Raw genomic sequence first — 27,979 nt, 5'->3', positions numbered from 1 at the left:
TACGCTTGCAATTGTGAAAAATCATATTCGAATATCGATGGAAAAACATGTATGTTGAGTGGCCACTGAAAAGTTAGAGCCCAACATTTATTTTGGATTTTTATACCCTACAACACTATGTGTTGGGGGTATTATAAGTTTGATTGGGCCAAAAATTATGTAACACCTCGAAATATTGGTTTCCCACTTCTTCCTATCTCGCCGAGCTGAGTCGATCTAGCTATGTATGTCCGTCCGTCCGTCTGTCCGTCTGTCCATGTTAATTTGTAATCACTCTACAGGTCGCAATTATGGCCCAATCCTCACGAAATTGAAATTGGAGGTGGGTTTTAGGCCAGAATAGAACCCTATTTCTTTTGGAGATGATCGCATACTATTTAGGGGTTGAAATGGACCAAATACTGAAAAAATTCCTGATTTTGCAGTTGCTCTACAGGACGCAATTATGGACCAATCGAAGTGGAAGTTAGCATGGGGCTAGAGCTTCGGGATGGGCAGAAGCCCTCCAATTTTGGTGGTCATAGGGTAATATTTAGTGGGTGAAATAGACAATAACATTTTTGTTAAATAAAAGTCAAATTTTATATTAAACCTCGAATATTTTTAATAACGGCGAAATCACAAATAGGCGAACAGGGCAATTCTGACCGTAACGTAGATGCCAATAATAAATATATCGGATATATATATAGCGAAATATATACAATGTATATATACAAAGGAAGGGGATGTTAGCTAGAATGCTTTTTATCTCAAGAATGGCTGGACCGATTTTGACAACTTATGTCAATTCAGAATGCCCTCTTGGTGTGAAAGTATAAAATCTAAAAAAATCGCATAAAAATGTGTCAATAATGATGTTAATATAGATTTTGTAGTATTTTGTGACATTTTTTTTATTTTCATATTTTTTATCGCATGCGATTTTTTCAATTTGACTAATAATATTGAAGCGTATATTTTGTAATATTTTTTCACCTTACAACACAGGTTGGGATTATTATATACAGATTGCAATTATCGTCCAATCCTCACAAAAAATGTTCATAAGGGCAGGGTTAGACTCAGAAGGGCAAGGCCTATTTTTTTCGAAGATGTCCACAATATATTTTGGGGTTGAACTGGACCAACAACTAAACAAGTAAGCAAAGGCTACAGTCGAGCGGGGCCGACCGTTGAATACCCTACAACACTATAATAAACGACACAGTTTATATAGGCGAGATACTCGAAAGAATTACACAAGATATTGTGACAAATAATAAAAGAAAACCAGGTTTCGTTCCCTATTTTTCGAATAATAGCAACTTTAACTAATTAGCTCATTTCCAATTTATTGGCAGATTTTGCACGTAAATGGTCTTCCTAGATCTGGAACCAATATTTCCCAAAGACCTATAATCTCTCAGAAGTGGCAAAAGATTAACATTTATTATTGGTTTTTGACTGAAACGCATCTATATGAGATACAGACATTTGACTATATTCTTCAACGAAATCAGCCTTAACGAAATAGTCAGAAGTGCGTCTTTCCTGTATTTGTGAATTCTCCAAAAAGACACTGGAATGGATATTTTCGTATTTTGTCTACAAAAGTTGGCAAACTATTTCACACATTGAATATTTTAGGATGGCCATCCGAAACTGCTTGGCTTTTGCAATGTGCGGTAACCCCTATTCAAATATGCATGAGGATCGGGCGATTATTACGACCTGCTGACAATTTTGCAGTTTTTTGTCCATTTCAACCCCTAAATATATTGCGATCATCTCCAAAAAGAGTAGGCATCTATTCTGACTCTCATCTTATCCCCATGCAAAATTTCGTAAGGATCGGGCCATAAATGCGATCTGTATATGATATCCCGATATCCTAACTACTTAGCTTTGTTAGGTGTAGAAATATTACCAAATGTTTAATTCAATATGAAAATATGCCAAAAATATGACAAAATTGTAAAAATATGAGAAAATGTTAGAAAATCAATATTTTCATCTTTAGAGAGATATTTTTATGCGATTTTTTAGACGTTTTTTCTTTCCTGCCAAGAGGCCATTCTGAATTAATGAGAAATGTCGAAATCAGTTCAGCCGTTCTCGACATATAAGAGATCTTTGAAGCATATCTTCTTTGATAGACATATATATCGCACATATTTTGCTATATATCCGATTTGTTGGATGTTAACATCAATGTAAAGGTCAGAAGTAACCTTTTCATGGCTTTGTGATTTCGCCGGGATTTAAAACATTCACGGTTTAATAAAAATTTTTAATTTTTTTGACACAAAAGATATGGTTTATTTTACCCGCTAAATATTATCCGATGACCACCCAAATTGGTAGGCTTCTTCCCCGCCCTAAACTCTAGCTACATGCGAAATTCCGCGTCGATTGGTCTATAATTGCGACCTGTATAGCTACTGCAAAATCCGATATTTTTTCAGTATTTGGTCCATTTCAACCTCTAAACATTTGGCGATCATCTCCAAAAGAAATAGGGTTCTATTCTGACCCTAACCCCACCTTCGTGCAAAATTTCATAAGGATCGGGCCATAATTGCGACCTGTAGCGTGATTACAAATTAACATGGACAGACGGACGGACGGACATACATAGCTAGATCGACTCAGCTCGGCGAGCTAGAAAGATCCATATATACTTTCCTATATGGGAAACCAATATTTCGAGGTGTTACATAAATTCTGGCCCAATCAAACTTATAATACCCCCAACACATAGTGTTGTAGGGTATAATAAAATATATAAAAACAAAAATCGAACGTCTAAAGTCGAATTATTATTGGTGGCAGATTGGTAAGTACTTACGCCCTATGACATGTTTCCTTTTTGTGCAAACGTAGTTCATTTTCTATGCATTTTTTTCGGGTTACCTTTTCTGGCAGATAACTGGTAATATAACTCAACCATAAGGATGGAAAATTAAATTCCATTCAAGCGAAATTTATTTGGAGTTCTGCGTTATTTTCGATGCCAATGAATGGAAAATTTTCAAGATTTTCTCGTAACGACTGGTATAAAAATAGACCCATCCATTCAAATTAACACCTATTTTATTTGTTAAATCTTAAACTACACAATTGTTGGCTATTATAAAATTTATCACTGGAATATCATATTGCGTGGACTATCGCAACTTCCTAGCGATTAAGGAATTTTTCCACACAAATTTTATTAGTTTTTCAGTGCATAGCTATAATAGTTTAATTTTAAAACAAACTGATTTTGTTTATCATTTGTTTAAACATATGATAATTGTTTAATTTATTAGACCCTAACACACCTTACAAAAACATTTGCAACACCATGGCTGGTAGTTTATTTCAACAGAGCGGGGGAAGTTATCTTTCGCTTTCATTATCTAAATCACAAATAAAGACTTGAGCAAACACGAAGCATGTCAAAATTGAATTTAGTGCGATTAAATTTAACTGAGATTTAGTTGTACACCACCGCCACCACCACCACTCCCCCGCACTGAGATAAATGGGTCAAGAACTTTAACTAAGAGTAATCTTAATTGAATAAATAATAACGAAATCTTAACTCAGTTGAGACTTGACATATATGAGATGTAAGACAAAAAAAAAAAAAAGAAAGAAAGACACAAAACTGAAACAGGTTAATGTGCTTTTAATCACGTGCTGGATATATTCTCATGCCTGACATCCACCCGGCGCTGTCGTGGGGATGTACGTGAGTGGTGGAATTTTTGCTGGTATTTCAATTACGTTTTTGCTTTTTGATAATTTGCAGCGAACGAAGTGTTTGCTTAAGGTGTTAGGAACCGGTTCCATTTGTTTACTCTCAATCACGTGCTGAATTAAATTATAACTGTCAGCGAGCAAAAACACAAAAATTAACTTATTAGAGAAATGAATATATGAATATTATCGCTGTGGCGTTGAAAATGACTAAATGTCGTTTAAACTTTAATTGATCATTCACAGAATTAGGGGGCTACGCGAGGAATGCCAAAAGGTGACAAATATAAGCGAAAAGAAGAAGATTTTCCGATATACAAATTAAAGACTTTTTGCAATCAAATAGAAGTATATTTTCTGGTATGGAACACACATAGAGAAGTTCTGCTTAAGAATAGCAGATTTTATGCTGCAGGATAGCAGAAACTATACTAGAAAATAGGTGAAGCTATACTATATGATGATCTGGTATAGAATAGCAGATGATCTGGTATAGAATAGCAGATAATCTGCTATTGAATAACAGATGATCTGCTATATAATATCAGAATATCTGTTATAATTTAGCAGAAGATCTGATATTGAATGGCAGAAGATCTGCTTTAGTATAGCTGAAGATATGCTCTGGAATAGCAAAAAAGAAATGCTATAAAATAGCAGAAGATCTGATATGGAATGGCAAAAGATCTTCTATAGTATAGCTGAAGATTTACAATAGAATAGTAGACAGACTGCTATAGAATAGCAGACAGACTGCTATAGAATAGCAGACAGACTGCTATAGAATAGCAGACAGACTGCTATAGAATAGCAGACAGACTGCTATAGAATAGCAGACAAACTGCCATAGAATAGCAGACAGACTGCCATAGAATAGCAGACAGACTGCCATAGAATAGCAGACAGACTGCCATAGAATAGCAGACAGACTGCTCTAGAATAGCAGACAGACTGCTCTAGAATAGCAGACAGACTGCTCTAGAATAGCAGACAGACTGCTCTAGAATAGCAGACAGACGGACTGCTATAGAATAGCAGACAGACGGACTGCTATAGAATAGCAGACAGACGGACTTCTATAGAATAGCAGACAGACGGACTGCTATAGAATAGCAAACAGACTGCTATCGAATAGCAGACAGACTGCTATCGAATAGCAGACAGACTGCTATCGAATAGCAGACCGGCTGCTATAGAATAGCAGGCCGGCTGCTATAGAATAGCAGGCCGGCTGCTATAGAATAGCAGACAGACGGCTATACAATAGCAGACAGACGGCTATAGAATAGCAGACAGCCTGCTATAGAATAGCAGACAGACTGCTATGGAATAGCAGAAGATCTGTTATAATTTACCAGAAGATCCGATAATGAATAGCAGAAGATCTGCTTTAGTATAGTTGAAGATATGCTCTAGAATATTAAAAGATCTGCTATCGAATAGCAGACAGACTGCTATCGAATAGCAGACAGACTGCTATCGAATAGCAGACCGGCTGCTATAGAATAGCAGGCCGGCTGCTATAGAATAGCAGACAGACGGCTATACAATAGCAGACAGACGGCTATAGAATAGCAGACAGCCTGCTATAGAATAGCAGACAGACTGCTATGGAATAGCAGAAGATCTGTTATAATTTACCAGAAGATCCGCTATTGAATAGCAGAAGATCTGCTATAGTATGGCTGAGGATCTGCTATAGAATAGCAGTAGATCTGATTTTGAATAGCTGAAGATCTGCTATAGTATAGCTGCGAATGTCAGCTCTTGCATAGCAGATATCTCCGTCATATCAAATCGGGTGTAGCATAGCGGAAACTCTGCTTAAAAGTAGTAGAGGATCTGTCAAAGAATCCCTGCTATCGAATAAATGACTATAGAGCCTGCTTCCTTTTTATATCTAATTCTAAATTAATTGCCATGACACTCAATGTAAACACTAAACTAAGCTATTTAAAAGCCCCAAAAATTAATAAAAAAAACCCTCCCTAGATTGTTTGCATTTTCTCTAAAATGAATTACAAGAGGGTGAATACTTGTTGCCTCAACCTGTTTTTTCGTTCTCTCTTCTTAAAATGCTTTAAATGTTTAAGGCAAACAAAACGTTATTGTTCCCAGGGGGCTATAAGCATTTTGCTCACAACAGCCGAGCGCCACCAGGCGAACGCCAAGTTAAAGTGCAAACGAAAATACTGAAGCCAACCATTAAATATAAATAATTATGTAAATAATAACAAGCTTATAAATATAGCACCGGCGTTGACAGTAATGTTAATTCTAATGTTTATGGAAGAAGTAGAAGAATAGAAAGAAGACGCAAACAGCACGACAACAAAGCATGCAAACAGTCTGCCATGGCGCGGATCATTTGTTCAGGTGTTAAAAGTGTATTAAACGTTTTTCGCACAGTGGGCGATGGCACTGGGAATGGTACTTTATTGGAAGAAAATTTGAAATTGTTTTATAAATCCACACTTTCTGGTTACGAAACTCCTTTTGAAAATCCACCATTTAATCAACGATTGTATGTTAGTTGGTTGGAAAGCCCCTTTAAAATGGAGAATTTTCGGTCGGGAAACCCTTGTAAAATCCGTATATTCTGAACTGGAGGTGCTAAAAAAACCAAAACATTTGGCCAGAAGTCGTTGAAAAATATTATTGAAAAAATTACAATTATCTGTCTCAATACCTCAAGGGATTCGGCCAAATGGTATTACATCTACAAAAACTTTAGCGTATCGTACAGACTGTAGAGTTTTCTTGCGTGTTTATATTTGGGTTTATTCAATAAAAATATAATGACATTCAGAGTTAGATCATCACGTATAGTCCCTTATGGAATTTGAGATGTTTAGAAATTTAGAAGTGTTTGGAGATATAGCCCCCATAATAGCATTTTACCGAATTTCGCTTGAAATATCGGGTTAGGTGATTTTTATATAAGATATTTAAAATTTATTTATTTTGTCGTCGCACTAAACCTATTATTATTAAAAATAGCAGAATGTTCCATGTTCCAAAATACAATATCAAATATGGTAAGGAAGGGAATATCATGGTTTCGAAAAGAGGATATTCTCCCTAGGAGTCATTTAAAATAATTCCTACTGAAAAATATTCACATTTTCATTAGCATCTTTTAACTCGATTTTTCTTGATGTTATTCTTTTCAGCCAAAAAGGCTGAATTGGTGAGAATTGTCCTATTTTTTGACCAGAATGGTCTAAAATTTATCCCTTCAAAATCCAGTCTGATTTTTTGGAACACCAAATTTTTATAAAAAGTCTTTAAAAACAAATACATTTAATTTCCGAAATCCATGATTATTAGGTTCAAAAATCTTTAAAATCCGCGAATGAAAATCCTTAAAATGTTCCTGCAATATCCACGAATTCTTGAGCATGAAGTCTGTAAAAAAATTTAAAAATTCACGATTTCACTATTATAAAAAATACAATAAACAAAACATAAAATTCATTTGAGAGATCTTAAAAATATTCTTCGAAAATATATGATATTTGATCAGGAGATTCTTGAAGAAATAATCAAATGACGGGGAATAATTTTGTCAAGAATTTATTCCACAATTTTTAAACTATTCATTCATTTAATTTTTTTTAATCGATGATTTCTGGTCCAAATCTGTCCAGCCGTTCTTGAGCTATAAGCGGTCTAACTAATATCCTTTTCTTTGATAGATGAGTTTGTATACACTTTTCTATATATTATATACCAGTAAGGAAAAGTCAAAAATCGGGCAGGGTCGACCGATAACCTACACCACTATGCATATGTAGTAGAGCTCCCGTAACAAAAGTATTTCCGAGCTCTATATGATACCTGGTACCAAATATAATTGTTGTCGAACGCATATTACGAATTTGAGGGACTTAAACACCAAATCGGATGAAACATATATATGGGAACTATAGCTGTGTCTGAGAAAATTTGATGTACTTGCTTCTAGACTGAATTCGGTCGGATGTAGAGCTCCCGTAACAAAAGTATTTCCGAGCTTTCAGGTCTTTTTGACAGATATTGGCCATTTACGAATTAACCCGAAATCGGTTGAAGATATATATGAGACCTATATTCAAATCAAAACCGATCTTTATAAAATGAGGCAGATATATTTCCGAGCTCGATAAGATATCTTTGTACCAAAGATCATTGTAGTCTAATGCATATTACGAATTTGAGGGACTTAAACACCAAATCGGATGAAACATATATATCGGACCGAAATCTGTTTAAGGTATATAGCTATATCCAAATCTGACCCGATTTTGGTAAAATTTGGCAGATGTATTTCTGGGCTGTATCTGATAACTGGTACCAAATATCATTGTTGTCAAATGCATATTACGAACGTGAGGGACTTAAACATCAAATTTGATTTTCTTGCTTCTAGACTGAATTCGTTGTGATGTACCATTATATTAGCCAATTGGTGCAATTAACCCGAAATCGGTTGAAGATATATGGGAGTTATATACAAATCTGATCCGATTATAACAAATTTCAATAGGGTTCGTCCTTGGGCCAAACGAATAATGTCTGCAAAATGGGATAATAAATGCGACCTGAATTTTGTTCACAAGAATACATGGACGGATGGACTGACATGCATAAATCGACTCAGAAAGTGATTCTATGAAGATCCTCATAAGTAACTATGGGTCTATCTCGCTTCATTCTCCCTGTTACAAATAAATGCATAAAGACATAATACCCTTACCACTATGTGGAAGGGTATAAATATATATTTCTTTAATTAATAACTTTTAGCATGAAGTGCACCGTGCTACCAGTCATTTAAATACCACTGAGATGTTCCCTTAAGGACTCATAAATATGCACCCCACTGTAAAACCTCTTCGCTGGGAGAAAACACACGAAGAATTAGTATCCACGTCATGCAAAGAACGGTGAACGAATAAATCTGCTAATATTTAATAAAAAGATAATGTCGCAGATGCACACCCACACATACACGCGCACACTTCGATAACCTTTCGCGGCCAGCTGAGGGCGGCAAAGTTTATTGGACAAAGAAAAGTGGCACCTTTTTTAATTAAAACAAATATGTAATTGCAAAAGTGAGAAAATATTTAAAGTATTTCTAGCGAAATGTGCCGCCAATGGGTCGGTCTTCTTTTTAAGGCTGTGGAAAACTATTGTTTTCTCTTGGGTTTCATATAAGAAATAGGTATAAAATCGTTTGGAGATTTTAGTGCCTAATGATAGGAGTCTGAAGTTATAGGAAAAAACAAGTAAGCAAAGGCTACATTCGAGCGGGGCCGACCGTTGAATACCCTACAACACTATAATAAATGATACAGTTTATATAGGCGAGATACTCGAAAGAATTCCACAAGATATTGTGACAAATAATAAAAGAAAACCATCAGGTTTCGTTCTCTAACTAACCTTAACTAATTTGCTCATTTCCAATTTATTGGTAGATGTTGCACTTAAATGGTCTTCCTAGATCTGGAACCAATATTTCCCAAAGACCTATAATCTCTCAGAAGTGGCAAAAGATTAACATTTATTATTGGTTTTTTACTGAAACGCATCTATATGAGATACAGACATTTGACTATATTCTTCAACGAAATCAGCCTTAACGAAATAGTCAGAAGTGCGTCTTTCCTGTATTTGTGAATTCTCCAAAAAGTCACTGGAATGGACAATTTCGTATTTTGTCTACAAAAGTTGGCAAACTATTTCGCACATTGAATATTTTTGGATGGCCATCCAAAACTGCTTGGCTTTTGCAATGTCCGGCAACCCCCATTCAAATGTGCGTGAGGATCGGGCGATAATTACAACCTGCTGACAATTTTGCAGTTTTTTTGGAACATTTCAACCCCTAAATATATTGCGATCATCTCAAAAAAGAGTAGGCTTCTATTCTGACACTCATTTTATACCCATGCAAAATTTCGTAAGGATCGGCCCATAAATGCGATCTGTATATGATATCCTGATATCCTAACTACTTAGTTTTGTTAGCTGTAGAAATATTACCAAATGTTTAATTCAAAATGAAAATATGCCAAAAATATGACAAAATTGAAAAAAATATGAGAAAATGTTACAAAACCAAAATTTTCATCTTTAGAGAGATATTTTTATGCGATTTGTAGACGTTTTTTCTTTCCTGCCAAGAGGCAACTCTGAATTAATGAGAAATGTCGAAATCAGTTCAGCCGTTCTCGGCATATAAGAGATCTTTCAAGCATATCTTCTTTGATAGACATATATATCGCACATATTTTGCTATATATCCGATTTGTTGGATGTTAACATCAATGTAAAGGTCAGAAGTAACCTTGTCATGGCTTTGTGATTTCGCCGGGATTTAAAATATTCGCGGTTTAATGAAAAATTTTGAATTTTTTCAACAAAAAAGATATGGTCTATTTTAGCCGCTAAATATTATCCGATGACCACCCAAATTGGTAGGCTTCTTCCCCGCCCTAAACTCTAGCTACATGCGAAATTCCGCGTCGATTGGTCTATAATTGCGACCTGTATAGCTACTGCAAAATCCGACATTTTTTCAGTACTTGGTCCATTTCAACCCCTAAACATATGGCGATCATCTCCAAAAGAAATAGGCTTCTATTCTGATACTAACCCAACCTTCATGCAAAATTTCGTAAGGATCGGGCCATAATTGCGACCTGTAGCGTGATTACAAATTAACACGGACAGACGGACAGACGGACGGACATACATAGCTAGATCGACTCAGCTCGGCGAGCTAGGAAGATCCATATATACTTTCCTATGTGGGAAACCAATATTTCGAAGTGTTACATAAATTCTGGCCCAATCAATCTTATAATACCCCCAACACATAGTGTTGTAGGGTATAAAAATAATATAGAATGGATATTGTCTTTAACTGACCTGAAATCGATAAATTCCTTATTTAAAAATATTATTGTTCAATATTCCTCTATTGAGCTATTGCTCTCATTTCAATGCCAAGTTGATTCCCCATTCTTTGGAAAAATTCAAATGAAGCTTTCAATATTAATAATGTAATTATTAATTTTCTCTTCTTCGAATGCATTCTTCCAATGACATCCTTGGCATTTTTTACACTTTGCATTCTCCTGTCCCCTCTCCTTACCCCTCCCCACACCAACAATTAGCACTTCCTAATAAAATGTATTCATTACCAATCAACATTTCAACACCAATTCCAATTATTATTGGAATTTCTTAAGAATTCCTAATCGAAAAAAATATGAAAAAGAATATATCTAATCGTGAGGAATGGGAGAAAAAAGAAATGCAAATTAACCGGGTGCACATTCATTGGCGCCGCCGCCCATTCTTAATTCTTGAGAATTGCTTACCGTTTTAAGCGAGATTTTTTCTCGTCTTCTTCGGCTGCCTTTGAATGCTTTCCGGCTGCTTTAATTGAAATCCAAAACACTTTGTAAGTTAGTCCATGAATGGCTGAATGGATGGATAATCTCCTTCAGTTGCAAGACGAGGTGAGGAGAGGAAATTTATTTGATTTTCAGACAATTTCATATACGTTACGTCGCAGATGTTGTTGTTGTTGTTGCTATAGCTGATGCAGCTACGTTGTAGTTGCCGATGATGCTGTGGCTGGCTGGCTGCTTTTCTGCTGGTTAGTAGATCTCTTTATTAAATCAGTACAAAATTTAATTCATATTCTTTGGATACACAGCCAGACCGACCGATACACACACACACACTATCGCGGTCACCGGTCACTGTTCACTGTAATTCATTCACTGCGGCTGGGGGCGATGATTTTTATGCACTTTTTTTCTTTCTTATTAGTTATTCCTTTTTTGATATCTTTTCGTTAGCTCTGCTTTGCTCTTCGTTTGAGGTTGTTGTCGTTTTGTTTTTCTTTTTTTTTCTCGTTTAGTTTGGTGAATTTAATTCAATTTTCTGTAATTTATATAATAAAGCGAATAAAGAAAATTTATTTACTCCTCAAGTGTGTGGACGTAGTTGTGATGCATTTTATTGTCATGAGGGTTGGCGGTGTATATATTAGGGCGAGAAACTAATCCGCAGAGGTACATGTTAGAAATCGGTAGTTGCTGAGTGTTTTAAAAGTTGTAATTTTCATTGACATGTAATATTAAAAAACCACAATTTTTGGCCACGTATTTTTTATACCCTACAACACTATGTGTTGGGGGTATTATAAGTTTGATTGGGCCAAAAATTATGTAACACCTCGAAATATGGATTTCCCACATAGGAAAGTATATATGGATCTTCCTATCTCGCCGAGTTGAGTCGATCTGGGGCTAGGGTCAGAATAGAACCATATTTCTTTCGCATAATATTTAGGGGTCGAAATGGACCAAAAGCTGAAAAAATGTCGGATTTTGCAGTAGCTATACAGGTCGCAATTATAGACCAATCGACGCGGAACTTCGCATGTAGCTAGAGTTTAGGGCGGGGAAGAAGCCTACCAATTTGGGTGGTCATCGGATAATATTTAGCGGGTAAAATAGACCATATCTTTTGTGTTGAAAAAATTCAAAATTTTTCATTAAACCGCGAATATTTTAAATCCCGGCAAAATCACAAAGCCTTGACAAGGTTACTTCTGATCTTTACATTGATGTTAACATCCAACAAAACGGATATATAGCAAAATATGTGCGATATATATGTCTATCAAAGAAGATATGCCTAAAAGATCTCTTATATGTCGAGAACGGCTGAACTGATTTCGACAGTTCTCATTAATTCAGAATGGCCTCTTGGCAGGAAAGAAAAACCGGCTAAAAAATCGCATAAAAATATCTCTCTAAAAATTAAAATATTGATTTTGTAAAATTTTCTCAAATTTTTTTCAATTTTGTCACATTTTTGGCATATTTTCATTTTGAATTAAACATTTCTACAGCTAACAAAACTAAGTAGTTAGGATATCAGGATATCATATACAGATCGCATTTATATGGCCCGATCCTTACGAAATTTTGCATGGGGATAAGATGAGGGTCAGAATAGAAGCCTACTCTTTTTGGAGATGATCGCCATATATTTAGGGGTTGAAATGGACAAAAAAAACTGCAGAATTGTCGGCAGGTCGTAATTATCGCCCGATCCTCACGCACATTGAATGGGGATTACCGGGCATTGCAAAAGCCAAGCAGTTTTGGATGGCCATCCAATAATATTCAATGTGTGAAATAGTTTGCCAACTTTTGTAGACAAGATACGAAAATGACCATTCCAGTGACTTTTGGAGAATTCACAAATACAGGAAAGACACACTTCTGACTATTTCGTTAACGCCGATTTCGTTGAAGAATATAGTCAAATGTCTGTATCTCATATAGATGCATTACAGTCAAAAACCAATAATAAATGTTAATCTTTTGAAACTTCTGAGAGATTATAGGTCTTTGGGAAATATTGGTTCCAGATCTAGGAAGACCATTTAAGTGCAACATCTATCACTAAATTGGAAATGAGTAAATTAGTTTAAGTTGCTATTATTCGAAAATTAGAGAACGAAACCTGATGGTTTTCTTTTATTATTTGTCACAATATCTTGTGGAATTCTTTCGAGTATCTCGCCTATATAAACTGTATCTTTTATTATAGTGTTGTAGGGTATTCAACGGTCGGCCCCGCTCGACTGTAGCCTTTGCTTACCTGTTTTATTTACTATTTTTGGCCAGAATGGTCTAAAATATGTCCCTTCAAAATCCAGTCAGATTTTGTTGCAGCACCGAATTTTTACAAAAAAAAAAAAAAAAAAAAAAAAAAACTTAAAAGCAAAGAAAACTAATTTCACAATGCATATTCAGTACGGCTCCCGTAACAAAATAATTTATTTGAAGTAGATCGTACCACCAATTAACATTTAGCTTTAGACAGCTATACTTTCATTTCAGAGGGAACTAATAGATGGAAGGCATATCCAATTCTAAAACGATTTTCACTAAATTTGACAGAGTTACTTTTTTTCTTTTATACCAAATAACATTATATCTTAAAATTATGTCATGCATGATATAACTTCGAGAAGGATTGTATTAAAAATATATATAGGAGCCGAGTTCTACCTAATGAAAACGTGCGTCCCGAGATTCACTACATTCAGGCTAATATTTGCCTGAAACCGGATTAAGGATATATATGGGAGCTATATCCAAATCTTAACCGATCTCGGTACATAAATATGGAATCTATAGCTATATCTGAATCGATTTTCTCCAAATATTATGTGCTTGCTTCCAGACTAAATTCGGTTGGATGTAAAAAACCAAAAAAAAAAAAAAAAAAGGTAAAGTAAGTCTTAAAGTCGGGCGGGGCCGACTTTGTGATACCCTACACCACTTTGCTAATTTAGTAGAGCTGCGCATAACAATTAAAAGTTTTTATGGGAGAATTCCATCATACACGCTATGATTATAATTTAAAATTCAAAGGACTAAATATGCCGAAGCATTTGTATCTTTTAAATTCGGAATTGTATTGCACATTTGGTGCACAATTAATTTGAAATCGGATAAAAATATATATGAGAGCTATATCCAAATCTGAACCGATCTCGATAAAATTTGGCAAAGATATTTCTGAGCTGTATTTGATATATTTCCCTGAATATCGTTGTTACGGAGTGCATATTACGGTTGTGGTTAACAAATACAATAAATCGGATGAACAATATATATGGAAGCTATAGCTATATCTGAACCGATCTTCACCAAATTTGACATACTAGCTTCTAGACTCAATTCGGTCGTAAATGCCAAATTCCATCCCATTTGGACAAATATTACACGTTTGGTGCACAATAAAAAGTAAATCGGACGAAGTTATATATGGGAGCTATATCCAAATCTGAACCGATCTCGATAAAATTTCGCAAGTGTATTTCTGAGCTGTATTTGATATATTTCCCCAAATATTGTTGTTGCATAGTGCATATTACGGCGGCGGTGGACAAAAATAACAAATCGGATGAACAATATATATGGGAGCTATAGCTATATCTGAACCGATTTCGATCAAATTTGGCGTACATATTTTCAGGCCTAATTTGGGTGTATGTGCAAAATTCCATACAATTCGGGCTGATATTACACGTTTGGTGCACAATAAAAGGCAAATCGGACGAATATATATATGGGAGCTATATCTAAATTTTGACCGATTATCTCCAATTTCAATAGGGTTCGTCCTTGGGCCAAACAAAAGATCTTTGCAAAATTTCATCTAGATCGGGCAATAAATGCGACCTGTACTTTGTTTACAAAAATACATGGACAGACGGACAGACGGACGGACGGACATGCATAAATCGACTCAGAATGTAATTCTATGCAGATCATCAAAAGGAACTATGGATCTATCTCGTTTCCTTCTGCCTATTACAAACAAATGCACAAAGACATAATACCCTGACCACCTTGTGGTGTAGGGTATAAAAAACGAACCAAAAACCAACCCTTTGGGCAGATATTGGTCATTTAGTGTACAATTAACCCGAAACCGAAACTGAAGAAATATATGGGACCTACATCCAAATCTGAACTGATCTTGATAAAATTTAGCAGAGGTATTTCCGAGCTCTATAAAATATCTGGTACCAAATATCATTTTTGTCGAATGCATATTGCTAATGTGAGGGACTTAAATACCAAATAGGATGAAACCTATATATGAGAGCTATAGATATATCTGAAACGATTTTCTCCGAATTCGATGTACTTGTTTCTAAATTGAATTCAGTCGGATGTACCAAAATTCAGGACTTTTTGATTGATATGGGCCAATTGATCCGAAAACGGCTGAACTTATATATTTGTCAGAGGTATTTCCGAGCTCTATAAGATATCTGGTACCAAATATCATGCTCCATAGAGAGTCAACAGTTTGAATAATCATAACAGAAGTCAAAATATGTTTGAATAATCGAACATCTGTCGGCAAAACCGACCATAGTATGGAGGCTATATTAAGTTTATCATTCTTGATCAGCATGAAATTCCGTCCTTCTATCTGTCTGTGGAAATCACTCTAGCTTCGGAACTAAATGAAGGAGATTGATGAAATTTTACTCAAATGTATATTATGTCTGCAGGACTTTTGGTATGGTCGTCATGTAGGTCCACGTTTTGGTATAGCCCCATATAACGGCACCTCCCGATATTTGGTATTTTGATGATTTTAGCGACATTATTCAGCGGAATAATTTGGCATTTGAAGTTCGTAATGGATACTATAGCCTATGACAGAAAATTGTCTGTGCAGGTCCATATTTGGTACTTTGATGGTTTTATCCACATTATTCACCGAAATTGTTTCAAGTTTGGCATTTGAAGTTCATATTGAATACTACAGTCTTCGTATAGCCCTCATATAACGGTACCTCCCAATGTTCGGTACATTGATGATTTCGTCGACATTATTCACCGGAATTGTTTTAATTTTGGTATTTGAAGTTCATAATAGCCTATGACAGAAAATTGTCTGTGCAGGTCCACGTTTTGGTGTAGCCCCCATATAATAGTATCTTCCTAAATTCGGTATTTCGATGATTTTTTTCAAGTTTCGAATGTTGTAATGGCTTATGACAAAAGTTTCCTATGCAGGTCCACACCGTCGTATAGACTTTAATATAACGGCTACATTCGCTATTTCTAAGATTATAACAGAATTTTTATTATTTAATTTTTATACCCTACACCACAAGGTGGTTAGGGTATTATGTCTTTGTGCATTTGTTTGTAACAGGCAAAAGGAAACGAGATAGACCCATAGTTCCTTTTGATGATCTGCATAGAATCACTTTCTGAGTTGATTTATGCATGTCAGTCCGTCCGTCCGTCCGTCTGTCCGTCTGTCCATGTATTCTTGTGAACAAAATGCAGGTCGCATTTATTATCCGATTGAGATGAAATTTTTCACAAATCATTTGTTTGGCCTATGGACGAACCCTATTGAAATTGGAGATAATCGGTAAAAATTTAGATATAGCTCCCACTTATATCTTCGTCCGATTTACCTTTTTATTGTGCACCAAAGGTGTAATATCAGTCCGAATTGTATGGAATTTTGCATATACACCCAAATTAGGCCTGAAAATAAGTATGCCACATTTGATCGAAATCGGTTCAGATATAGCTATAGCTCCCATATATATTATTCATCCGATTTGTTATTTTTATCCTCCGCAGCCGTAATATGCACTCTGCAACAAGAATATTTGGGGAAATATATCAAATACAGCTCAGTCATACATTTGCTAAGTTTTATCGAGATCGGTTCAGATTTGGATATAGCTCCCATATATAACTTCGTCCGATTTACCATTTATTGTGCACCAAACTTCTATTATTTGGCCAAATGTAATGGAATTTGGCACATACCACCGAATTTAGTAGAAGGTAGTATGCCAAATTTGGTGAAGATCGGTTCAGATATAGTTATAGCTCCCATATATATTGTTCATCCGATTTATTGTATTTGTTACCCACAGCCGTAATATTCACTCCGTAACAACGATATGCAGGGAAATATATCACATACAGCTCAGAAATATCTTTGCCAAATTTTATCGAGATCGGTTCCCATTTGGATATATCTTCCATTTATATCTTTATCCAATTTCAAATTAATTGTGCACCAAATGGGCAATACAAGTCCGAATTTAAAAGATACAAATGCTTCGGCATATTTAGTCCGTAGAATTTTAAATTATAATTATAATCATAGCGTGTATGATTGAATTCTCCCATAAAAACTTTTAATTATTAAGTGGAGCTCAACTAAATTAGCAAAGTGGTGTAGGGTATCATAAAATCGGCCCCGCCCGACTTTAGGACTTTCTTTACTGGTTTTATTTAAAAATTTGCCAAATTCGTACCAAATGGTGGAGGATATTCAAAGTTTGGTTCGGCCGAACTTACAGCTATTTTACTTGTTAACTTATTATAATTAATCACATTTAATCAATAGATTTTGACGCTGTATTCAAAGTGAAAAATAAGTATTTCGAGGGGCTTTAAGGTGTACGACAAACTTATTACACTTCCCATACTATTGTGAGAGGGTATAAAACATCCGAAAATAATACGTCCATATTATTAGAGTTTAATAGTGAGAAGATTTGCAGCAACACCCATGGATCAATGTACCCATATATTAACGACTACAACAACATTCTTCCATAAAATATGTTTATCCAAATAAGTCCAACACTAACCAACCGGCTCTAATGTAAGGTCCAGTATTTTGTTCCACAAGCCTCCAACACACATACACACACATATTCTTCGCTACATATGACTAACACTCGACCCGACATCACACTTTGAAGATTTTAATTAACACTTCCGTCGTATTTGTACTGATGAAAATTTATTTTGTTCAATGTTACGAGAATCTCTGTTTTTTTTTTTGCTCTCCACATTTCTGTCGCTAAGCAATGAATTGTCGTTTGAGATTTAATTTAATCTTGTTGGACAAAGATGCTACCGTAAATAAGCGGCAAATAGTTGGATCGGTTGTAAACAGAAATTGTCACAGTGTGTACCGTAGCCGTAATGAAAATAATAATAGTAATGAGAGGGTAACGATTTGAAGCTTCTAACTGCTGCTTTATGTATTGAGTCGTATGTTGACATTTCTCATTAGTTGTTTGACGCTAACCAATGATTTCAATAGATGAATTTTTATTTTGGAGTTCCACAGACAACATTGAACTTGTTCTCTGTTGCCTTTACATGAAGATGATGGGCGCAAGTAGTAATCAATATAATAAATAGAATGTTGTGTTTAAACTTCCTAGTGATTTAATGAAAATAGGAATATTCTAAAAATATATTGAAATTGGTTTCTTTAGTTTAGCATATTCTTACATAGTTAAAAATAACGTATTTAATTGTTTGTTCAGGTCGAGAATTTTTGATAGTCTTCCAATTAATATTAGGAATTTAATTCAAATTGAGATTTTCTTTGAGAACTTTGGAAGCCTATTTATACCAAATAAAAGATCTTTTAAAAACACACTATCAACGATTGCTTACGAACATTTCGAAATGGATATCATGGATTAATGGATGTCAGTCCGTCCGCCTGTCGCATTTATCATCCAATTGAGATGAAATTTTCCAAACAATATTTGTTTGGCCCAAGGACGAACCATATTGAAATTGGTTAGAATCGGTTTAAATTTAAATATAGCTTCCATATATATCTTCAAACGATTTCGGGTTAATTGTGCGTCAAATGGCTAATATCAGCCTAAATCAAGTGAATTTTGGCAATTCCGACTGAATTCATTCTAGAAACAAGTACTTCAAATATGGTGAAAATCGGTACAGATATTGCTACAGCTTCCATATAAATGTTTTATACAACGAGGGGTTTTAAGTTTATCACATGCGTAATATGTACTACACAAGAATCATATTTGGTAACTTATGGAGCTCAAAAATAGCTTCGTCAAATTTTAACGAAGGGAGCAAATTTTTAAAGAACGGATCAGATTAGGATATACCTCCCATATATATATCTTTATCCGATTTCAGTTTTTTGTGCAATATCAGCCCCAATGGACTGAATTTTGGCACTTCCTAAAAGCAAGTGCTTCAAATTTTGTTGAAAATCGGTTCAGATATAGCTATAACTAAGTCCCGATCCTCTTAAAATTTAGCATGGAGTTAAGATTAGGGTCAGAATAGAAGCCTATTTGTAGACATGTTCGGAATATATTTAGGGGATTATATGTTAAACTGTGGCTTAAATAATCAAAACCAGTAAAGAAAGTCCTAAAGTCGGGCGGGGCCGATTTTATGATACCCTACACCACTTTGCTAATTTAGTTAAGCTCCACATAACAATTAAAAGTTATTATGGCAGAATTCAATCATTCAAAATTAATTTGAAATCAGATAAAGATATATATAGGAGCTATATCTAATTCTGAACCGATCTCGATAAAATTTGGCAAAGATATTTCTGAGCTGTATTTGATATATTCCCTGAATATCGTTGTTACAGAGTGCATATTACGGCTGTGAGTAAAAAATACAACAAATCGGATTAACAATATATATGGGAGCTATAGCTATATCTGATCCGATCTTCACCAAATTTGGCATACTACCTATTTGGCATAAACTCAATTCGGTCGTATATGCCAAATTCCATCCCATTTGGGCAAATATTAGACGTTTCGTGCACAATAAAGGTAAATCGGATGAAGTTATATATGGGACCTATATCCAAATCTGAACCGATCTCGTTAAAATTTAGCAAAGCTATTTCTGAGCTGTATTTGATATATTTCCCCAAATATCGTTGTTACAGAGTGCATATTACGGTTGCGGAAGACAGAAATAACAAATCGGATGAACAATATATATGGGAGCTATAGCTATATCTGAACCGATTTCGATCAAATTTGGCAACTTATTTTCAGGCCTAATTTGGTTGTATGTATAAAATTCCATACTACATGGACAGACGGACGGACGGACAGACGGACTGACATGCATTAATCAACTCAGAAAGTGATTCTATGCAGATCATCAAAACGAACTATGGGTCTATCTCGTTTCCTTTTGCCTGTTACAAACAAATGCACAAAAACATAATATCCTGACCACCTTGTGGTGTAGGGTATAAAAACGCATTGTCGATCGGTATAGTTACGTGGAAAACGTTTACAGCCAATTACAAACTACAAATATCGAATTTTAGACACATCCGTCAGAAAATATGGATTGAATAGTCTGAATACCGATTAACTGAAGGGACCTATGGTAAAACATGGACCTATATTCTACAATCGTAAGTAGAACCTAAACAACAAATTTAGAACAGTTCCGTAAAAAAAATGTGGAAAAACGATGTACGAAACCGTGGACCGATGTACATCATTTTCGACACAATCCAAACTACGGACAGACAGACAAGCGATAAGGCCTCCTCCACCTCAAAGGTACAAAGAAGTTCTAAAATGGTATTAAACTTTTAACATGGTACAACTCGGTATAAGAATCAAGATTGAAAAGTAGGTTTAATATATGAAGGTGGTTTTGAAAATACTTGCGCGAACTATACTATATGGTACTAATTTTGCCTGTAACATGGAGAAGGAAGCGAGATAGACTCATAGTTACTTTTGAGGATCTTCAAAGAATCACTTTCTGATTCTATGTATGCATGTAACCCTCTATGGAATACGTTCCGAAAGAATGGCTCAATTTTATGCATTTCGTATAGGACCTAAATAAATATGATATAAATATTGCAACGTGCCAGTTTTGGACTATATTGGTTACTTACTACTTAATTAGTTACAAGAAAGTCGAACATTCGTATACAATTTTATGCGAAATTATAAATTCCATATTCATCGCAGGTTCCTGGTTGAGAGAATTTTTTTTGGATATAGCAAGTTGTAAAAAAACGCTGACTTGTTTTGCAAGTTATGGCAGATAAAAATATTGAAAATTGTGACCCTTTGCTTATTTCGGATGACCGGATGCCTATTTCGGATTTTATAATCCGCTTGTTTATTCAAAACTTTTACAACTTGTGGGAGAGGTACCAGAAGAAATGGTCCGACATCAACCATCTTTATGACAGATCTTGTGTTGATAGAAATATTGTGATGTCCCAAGTCTGAATAGAATCTGATGTAATTTTGGCGTTTTATGCGCTTTATAGATATTCAAAACCTTTACCCCTTGTGGTGGAGGTACCAGAAGGAGTGAACCGATATAGTCCATCTTCACACCAAACTTTGTGTTAATAAAAATGTATGATATGTGTAATTTGGAGACAATTGGACACTTATATCACATTTTATATGAGTTATAAATATTCAAAATGTTGTTTTGGAGTGGGCACTGATATTGTCCATTTTCGCACTTGACATAGCACTAATGAAAATTTTAGGATTCGCAAAGTTGGAGCAAAATTGAACTAACCTTTCTCTTCCTGTGCAGTAAATTTTTTTTTTATTTTTTTTTTTTAATTTCGACATTTTGTGTGGGTGGTACGAGAAGGAGCGGACCTCGATCTCGATCTAAGTTTGATAATAATATTACCATGTACCACGTTTGATATATACCCTCCCTACCCATATGGCTGAAGAACCAATATAATCCAAATCTGGCACTTCGCAATATTTATATCGCATTTATTTAGGTCCGTTATGAAATGTCCTTCGGAACCTACTCCAAAAACAACAATTTAAACAACCATAACAGAAGTCAAAATATATTTAAATAACCGAGCATTGGCTTAGGGTAAACATCTGTCGACAAAACCGACTTGTACTTTTTAACTTGTTTGATTGATTTTTTTTACCCTACACCACAAGGTGGTCAGGGTATTATGTCTTTGTGCATTTGTTTGTAACAGGCAAAAGGAAACGAGATAGACCCATAGTTCCTTTTGATGATCTGCATAGAATCACATTCTGAGTCGATTTATGCATGTCCGTCCGTCTGTCTATGTATTTTTGTAAACAAAGTACAGTTCGCATTTATTGCCCTATCCAGATGAAATTTTGCACAAATCATTTGTTTGGCCCAAGAACGAACCCTATTGAAATTGAAGATAATCGGTCGAAATTTAGATATAGCTCCCATAGACATCTTCGTCCGATTTGCCTATTATTGTGCACCAAACGTGTAATATCAGTCCGAATAGTATGGAACTTTGAACGTACGATCAAATTGGACCTGAAAATATGTGTGCCAAATTTGATCGAAATCGGTTCAGATTTGTTAGGAATATGTTTGTCCTCCGCAGCCGTAATATGCACTCTGTAACAACAATATTTGGGAAAATATATCAAATACAGCTCAGAAATACATTTGCTAAATTTTATCGAGATCGGTTCAGATTTGGATATAACTCCCATACATAAATTCGTCCGATTTACCTTTGATTTTGCACCAAACGTCTAATGTTTGCCCAAATTGGATGAAATTTGGCACTTACGACCAATTTGAGTCTAGAAGCTAGTATGTTAAATTAGGTGAAGATCGGTTCAGATATAGCTATAGCTCCCATATATACTGTTCATCCGATTTGTCATAGCCGTAATATGCACTCCGTAACAACGATATTCAGGGAAATTTGGATATAGCTCCCATATATATTTTTATCCTATTTCAAATTAATTGTGCACCAAATGGGCAATACAATTCCGAATTTAAAAGATACAAATGCTTCGGCATATTTAGTTCTTTGAATTTTAACTTATAATTATAATCATAGCGTGCATAATTGAATTCTCCCATAAAAACTTTTAATTTTTATGCGCAGCTATACTAAATTAGCAAAGTGGTGTAGGGTATCATAAAGTTGGCTCCGCCCGACTTTAAGACTTTCTTTACTGGTTTTTACTTAAAAAAAATAATTTTAATATTTTCCCTTAGATCCCTTAGATCAATTCCTACAGAATCATAAAGAAAAATGTATTTGCAAATTGACAAGAATTGAAGCGAATAATTTTCGCTTCATTGTTCCACCCCTGAATGAGTTCATCAGGTGCTGAAATCATTTCGTTGTCATATCAGATTTCAAAATCACAATTGCCGGGTTAAATTCATGCAAATTGTATGCATTTTATCGAATTATATCACGACATAGCAAACAATGGAGAAAAAAAAAACTCGTCTTTAAGGCGATGCCATTTGTTTGTTTAAATTAAAAAGAGAATGTGTATGTATATCAGTGTATTGGCTGGCGTTCTATTTATTTTGTTGCTTGTTAACATGAAGAAAGAATTTTTTCGATTCACAATTAATCATAAATTTCAAAAAATTTTTTCCACACTTTTTTTGTTGTTGTTTTCGGGTATTTGTGCACTTGGTTTTATTATCTTGGCGATGTACAACGATATTCGTTTAAGTTGACAAAGCCAGAAACTTCACTTCATGCCGCCCTATCATAAATAAGACTTCGCTTAAATGAATGCGGAAAACGTATTGCGGCCTCCAATGACCGTCGTCGTTGTTGTTGTTATCGTTTTTACTACTACTTGGATGTTTGATGTACAAGATATGATCAAGATCATTAAATTTAATATTTTTTTAAATTACACTGACATTTTTGTTTGTTGTTGGTTTGTTCTGCTGGACTCTCGTTCGGGTGGGTGGGTGTGAGTGTGTGTGCATACGCCTTCAATCTAGTGAAAGTATGTGACCCGTATAGCCTGGTATTTTGACTCTGCCTGCCTGACTTATGATTTATTACACTTTATTCCCGAGTAAGTTGGTGGACAGAAAAAATATCAACCGCACGATCGCGCTGCAAAAATACGACTGATAAGCTTTGACGATTTAAATCTAAACCCAACCGGAATAAAGAGCGCGTCAGATGCAAGTGATATTAATATTCTGGCAAATAGAAGATAAGCCAGTTGAGTTTTGTCGAACCCAAAATATTTATCGCATGCGAGAGAAAAACCGAAAACGAGCATTAATAAACAGGTGGCAAACTGTGTGTGAGATAGAGAGAGGAAGAGCAGTAATGAAGCTGAATATCATCAAGTCTGGTGGGTCATCGTTAAAACCCCTCTTCGTTTGGGTGGTAATTAGAACATCTGATAATTAAATAGCAAATAAACAATGTTTTCTTTGGAGAGTCTGAATGTGTTGGAATGGGTGCTCAAATGAACAAGAAATGAGTAATAGAATTGGGTAAAATTGAATTAATAGGGTTGGAAGGCAGGTATATGAATGTTGTGCGGCACCTGTAAGGGAAGTACGAGAAGTAGTAATGTATATTGTCTATCTTTGAGCATTATCTGTGAGCGAAAGCAATTCAACTTATGTTTTAGAGAACAAATCTGACTTGAGTTGTGATCAAATTGTGGCAGAAGAAGTGATTCGATAAATCTTGGCTTGCTTGGCTAGTACAGATGAACCACTGATTTCTTGGCAACCATTGATATTGTCATGTGGCACAAGTAGAACAGAGCGGCACTGCAAAAAGTGCTTTTGTTGTCACAAAGAGAGCGAGAGCGAATCGCTACGTTAATTACTGCAGTGTATATATTTATGCTCCGACGTACAAACTTGATAATATGGTGTAACAACTTATTTGAACGAACCTAAATTTCGTTAGAAAGTTCGAAAGCATCTATGCTTACTTATAAAACAACAATGCAACCTATCGATACCCCTTAAATGGTGGCAACTACAGGAAACTTCTTCATCTGGATAGGTGGTTTCTAGGGAGACAAGGCTTGGGCTGTCTTCTAAGAGAGTAACTAAGGCGTACTACTGTTCAATTCAAAGCTGTGTAAGTCCACAGCGAAGTCTACCAAACAGCAGGTCTCGAAAAAGTCTTTGGGGAAGGCTGCCTCAAAATAGGTAAAGAGAGTCAGTATGAAGAGAAAACGAAAGTTGAAACAGCCGGTAGCGCTTGCAGCAGTTAATGGCCATGAATCTCTTTGGGAAGACAGTAAGTTTGCGCTGTGGCCAAATTGAAGATCCCAAGTGGGATCTTCGCTACAAGGTTCTCATTGCTAGGCAAACCACCCTACTACGAATCCCAATGCAATTCCTTTCTTTTCTTTTTCGCGACAATATTTTTCATCGTATGAGGAACACAACGTGCCAAGAGTCTGCAAGTGCAGCAGCTGCCGACTCATGTGTAGTTGCATGTCCTGAAAACAAACCACACCAATCAGTTTCCGAAAATGTGGACTAAAAGGGACAGTGATAACTATTTTTTGCCTCGAATTAGGAAATGAATGTGGAGGGCATATGGTTCCATCAGGACGGCGCCACATGTCATACATACAGAAACAAATAATTAAATCGCCGCATTAGTCATTCCCTGGTTGTTATACCCTACATCACAAGGTGGTCCGGGTATTATGTCTTTGTGCATTTGTTTGTAACAGGCAAAAGGAAACGAGATAGACCCATAGTTCCTTTTGATGATCTGCATAGAATCACATTCTGAGTCGATTTATGCATGTCCGTCCGCCCGTCCGTCTGTCCATGTATTTTTGAAAACGAAGTACAGTTCGCAATTATTACCCTATCCAGATGAAATTTTGCATAAATCATTTGTTTGGCCCAAGGACGAGCCCTATTGAAATTGGAGATTATCAGTCAAAATTTAGATATAGCTCCCATATATATCTTCGTCCGATTTGCCTTTTATTGTGCACCAAACGTGCCCGAATAGTATGGAATTTTGCACATACAACCAAATTAGGCCCGAAAATAAGTACGCCAAATTTGACCGAAATCGGTTCAGATATAGCTAAAGCTCTCATATATATTGTTCATCCGATTTGTTATTTGTCCTCCGCAGCCGTAATATGCACTCTGTAACAACAATATTTGGGGAAATATATCAAATACAGCCCAGAAATACATTTGCCAAGTTTTATCGAGATCGGTTCAGAATTGGATATAGCTCCCATATATAACTTCGTCCGATTTACCTTTTATTGTGCACCAAACGTCTAATATTTGCCCAAATGGGATGAAATTTGGCACTTACGACCACATTGAGTCCAGAAGGTAGTATGTCAAATTTAGTGAAGATCGGTTAAGATATAGCTATAGCTCCCATATATATTGTTCATCCGATTTCTACACGCAGAAAAATATATGTTACAAATATGTTTGGATCCAAACATATATTTGTTTGGGACTGGTTGCAAACAAATATATTTTTGGATGCAAACATAATTTGTTTCGGTGCAAACAAATATTTGTTTGCAACATTTTGTAACATAACTCAATTTTATTTGTTGGGTACCAACATATTTATATGTTAGAACATATTTTTTTATGGGTGCGGAGAGGATTTTTTTCAAAGAGCTAAACAACAGAGCTCTCGATTACTTTTGAATTGGTGTTATAGGTGACTTAAAAGAAGACAGGAGGGTGAGAAATCTGTTTTTGCGTTGATGAGTGTCTCAACTTGAGACACGCGCCAATGTTACGCTCTTTTGCTCTCACCAAGCAAACACTGCCGATCGCTGCTGAAACTATGTGTGGTGTGTGCGCGGCAAGAGGGATGGAAACTGTTGCTGAGACGTTTATTTCTTTTCTATTGTCCATGCACCAAAAAATGCCAACAACAACACACAAAGAGCTGTTTGGATGTTTTTTTGTTGCTGAGACGTTGCTTCTTACTAATGTTCATGCATACATACATACATGCGTTTTTCGCATACACACCGATTTGCTTGATGAGAACAAAAGAGCGTAACATTTGCGCGTGTCTCATGTTGGCATTCTGGTTGTGTTCTTTTTTTATTCTTTTTATTTGTTTTGTGCCTTCGCGTCGTGTCACAAGTGTTGTAATAAATGTTGATACCAACTGTTTTGGGGGAAGACAAATTATTTGTCGAAGCGCCGGAGCCTTTAAATCTACAAAGCTTTATAAAAGCAGCCAAATTAGAGTTAAAAATTGATGCCTCAAGAAAAATAACAGCCTTAGTGTTTGGTGCAACCATTAAAGAAGACCAGTTTGAAAAAGTAATTCATCAATATATGTCAACACCTACTTTTCATATTGAGTTGCAATTTGGAGGTAAGTACACTGGATTTACAGCCTGTTTCTTTATGTCGGAACAAAAAAAATTTCGTTTCAAAATAAAGAAACAGGCTGTTAATATTTTTTTCTTTTTTTAAATAATATATTTAATTTTCATTTAGACTCCGTTCGATCAGTGGCATCAGCATCGACAGTTAGTGGCACTCTATCGGAGTGTGAATCCGTAGGTGGTTTTGGGGATCTTACCCCAAAAACAAATGTTATTTCAACTTTAAAGACTGACATAGAGTCCATCAAGTCAATTCCGGCTGTCAACAAAATATGGAGAATTTTTATTGCCGAAAAACGCCTGCAAAATAAAGATAGGGTGAATATTTGGAAGGCCCTTATTGACGAATGTCTAAAAGAAGACCCTAACAGATTGTAAGTATTTTACTTTATTGAAAAAATAGTGATTGTAATAAACGGAAAAATAATAAATTAATAAATAAAAATAATAACAAATATTAAGAATAATATTAATAATAATAAATTAAAAAATTAATATAAAATAAAAATTTTATGAAAACTGGCACGATATAAATTATAAACTTATTAACAAATGTTTATTTTATTTTATCAATAACAACAATATATTATTTATAAAAATTAAAACATAATAAATTAATATTAGAAACATAAGAATAATTTTAAGCATAATAAAAATTGTAATAATTAATAT

The 27,979-nt window shown here is 35.3% G+C and overlaps 2 protein-coding genes across 8 annotated transcripts in view; one reads left to right on the top strand and one right to left on the bottom strand.

Annotated features, from left to right (window-relative positions):
• The window catches only part of LOC101887310 (axotactin), a 238,775-nt gene extending 214,659 nt beyond the window's left edge, over window positions 1–24,116 (bottom strand). For 6 of the 7 annotated variants that reach the window (XM_020039625.2, XM_059131292.1, XM_059131293.1 and 3 more), the window contains exons 1-2: window positions 23,838–23,958; window positions 11,103–11,673 (exon numbers count right to left, since the gene is read on the bottom strand). The gene's annotated coding sequence lies outside the window, so the exon portion shown is untranslated. Of the gene's footprint in view, window positions 1–11,102; window positions 11,674–23,837; window positions 23,959–23,985 lie in introns of those variants that run through there. The other variant, XM_059131289.1, reaches the window with a different exon arrangement.
• A 2,708-nt stretch (window positions 24,117–26,824) lies between these two features.
• On the top strand, window positions 26,825–27,700 carry LOC131806698 (uncharacterized). The gene is made up of 2 exons (XM_059131259.1): window positions 26,825–27,294; window positions 27,420–27,700. The coding sequence occupies exons 1-2, from the start codon at window positions 27,069–27,071 to the stop codon at window positions 27,683–27,685; spliced, it is 492 nt and encodes a 163-aa protein (XP_058987242.1). The 5' UTR covers window positions 26,825–27,068; the 3' UTR covers window positions 27,686–27,700.
• The last annotated feature ends 279 nt before the right edge of the window (window positions 27,701–27,979 follow it).

This window comes from Musca domestica, unplaced genomic scaffold (genome assembly GCF_030504385.1).
Source record: "Musca domestica strain aabys unplaced genomic scaffold, Musca_domestica.polishedcontigs.V.1.1 84, whole genome shotgun sequence".
Taxonomy (NCBI): Eukaryota; Metazoa; Arthropoda; class Insecta; order Diptera; family Muscidae; genus Musca; species Musca domestica.
Note: the sequence above shows the minus strand (reverse complement) of the source record. Positions and strands in the feature narration are given on the sequence as shown.

Excerpts from the sequence above, each read along its gene's own strand:
- LOC131806698 (XM_059131259.1), top strand. The coding sequence starts at position 27,069 with ATGTTGATACCAACTGTTTTGGGGGAAGACAAATTATTTGTCGAAGCG. Across the intron at positions 27,295-27,419 it reads TATTGAGTTGCAATTTGGAG|ACTCCGTTCGATCAGTGGCA; the intron begins GTAAGTACACTG and ends ATTTTCATTTAG.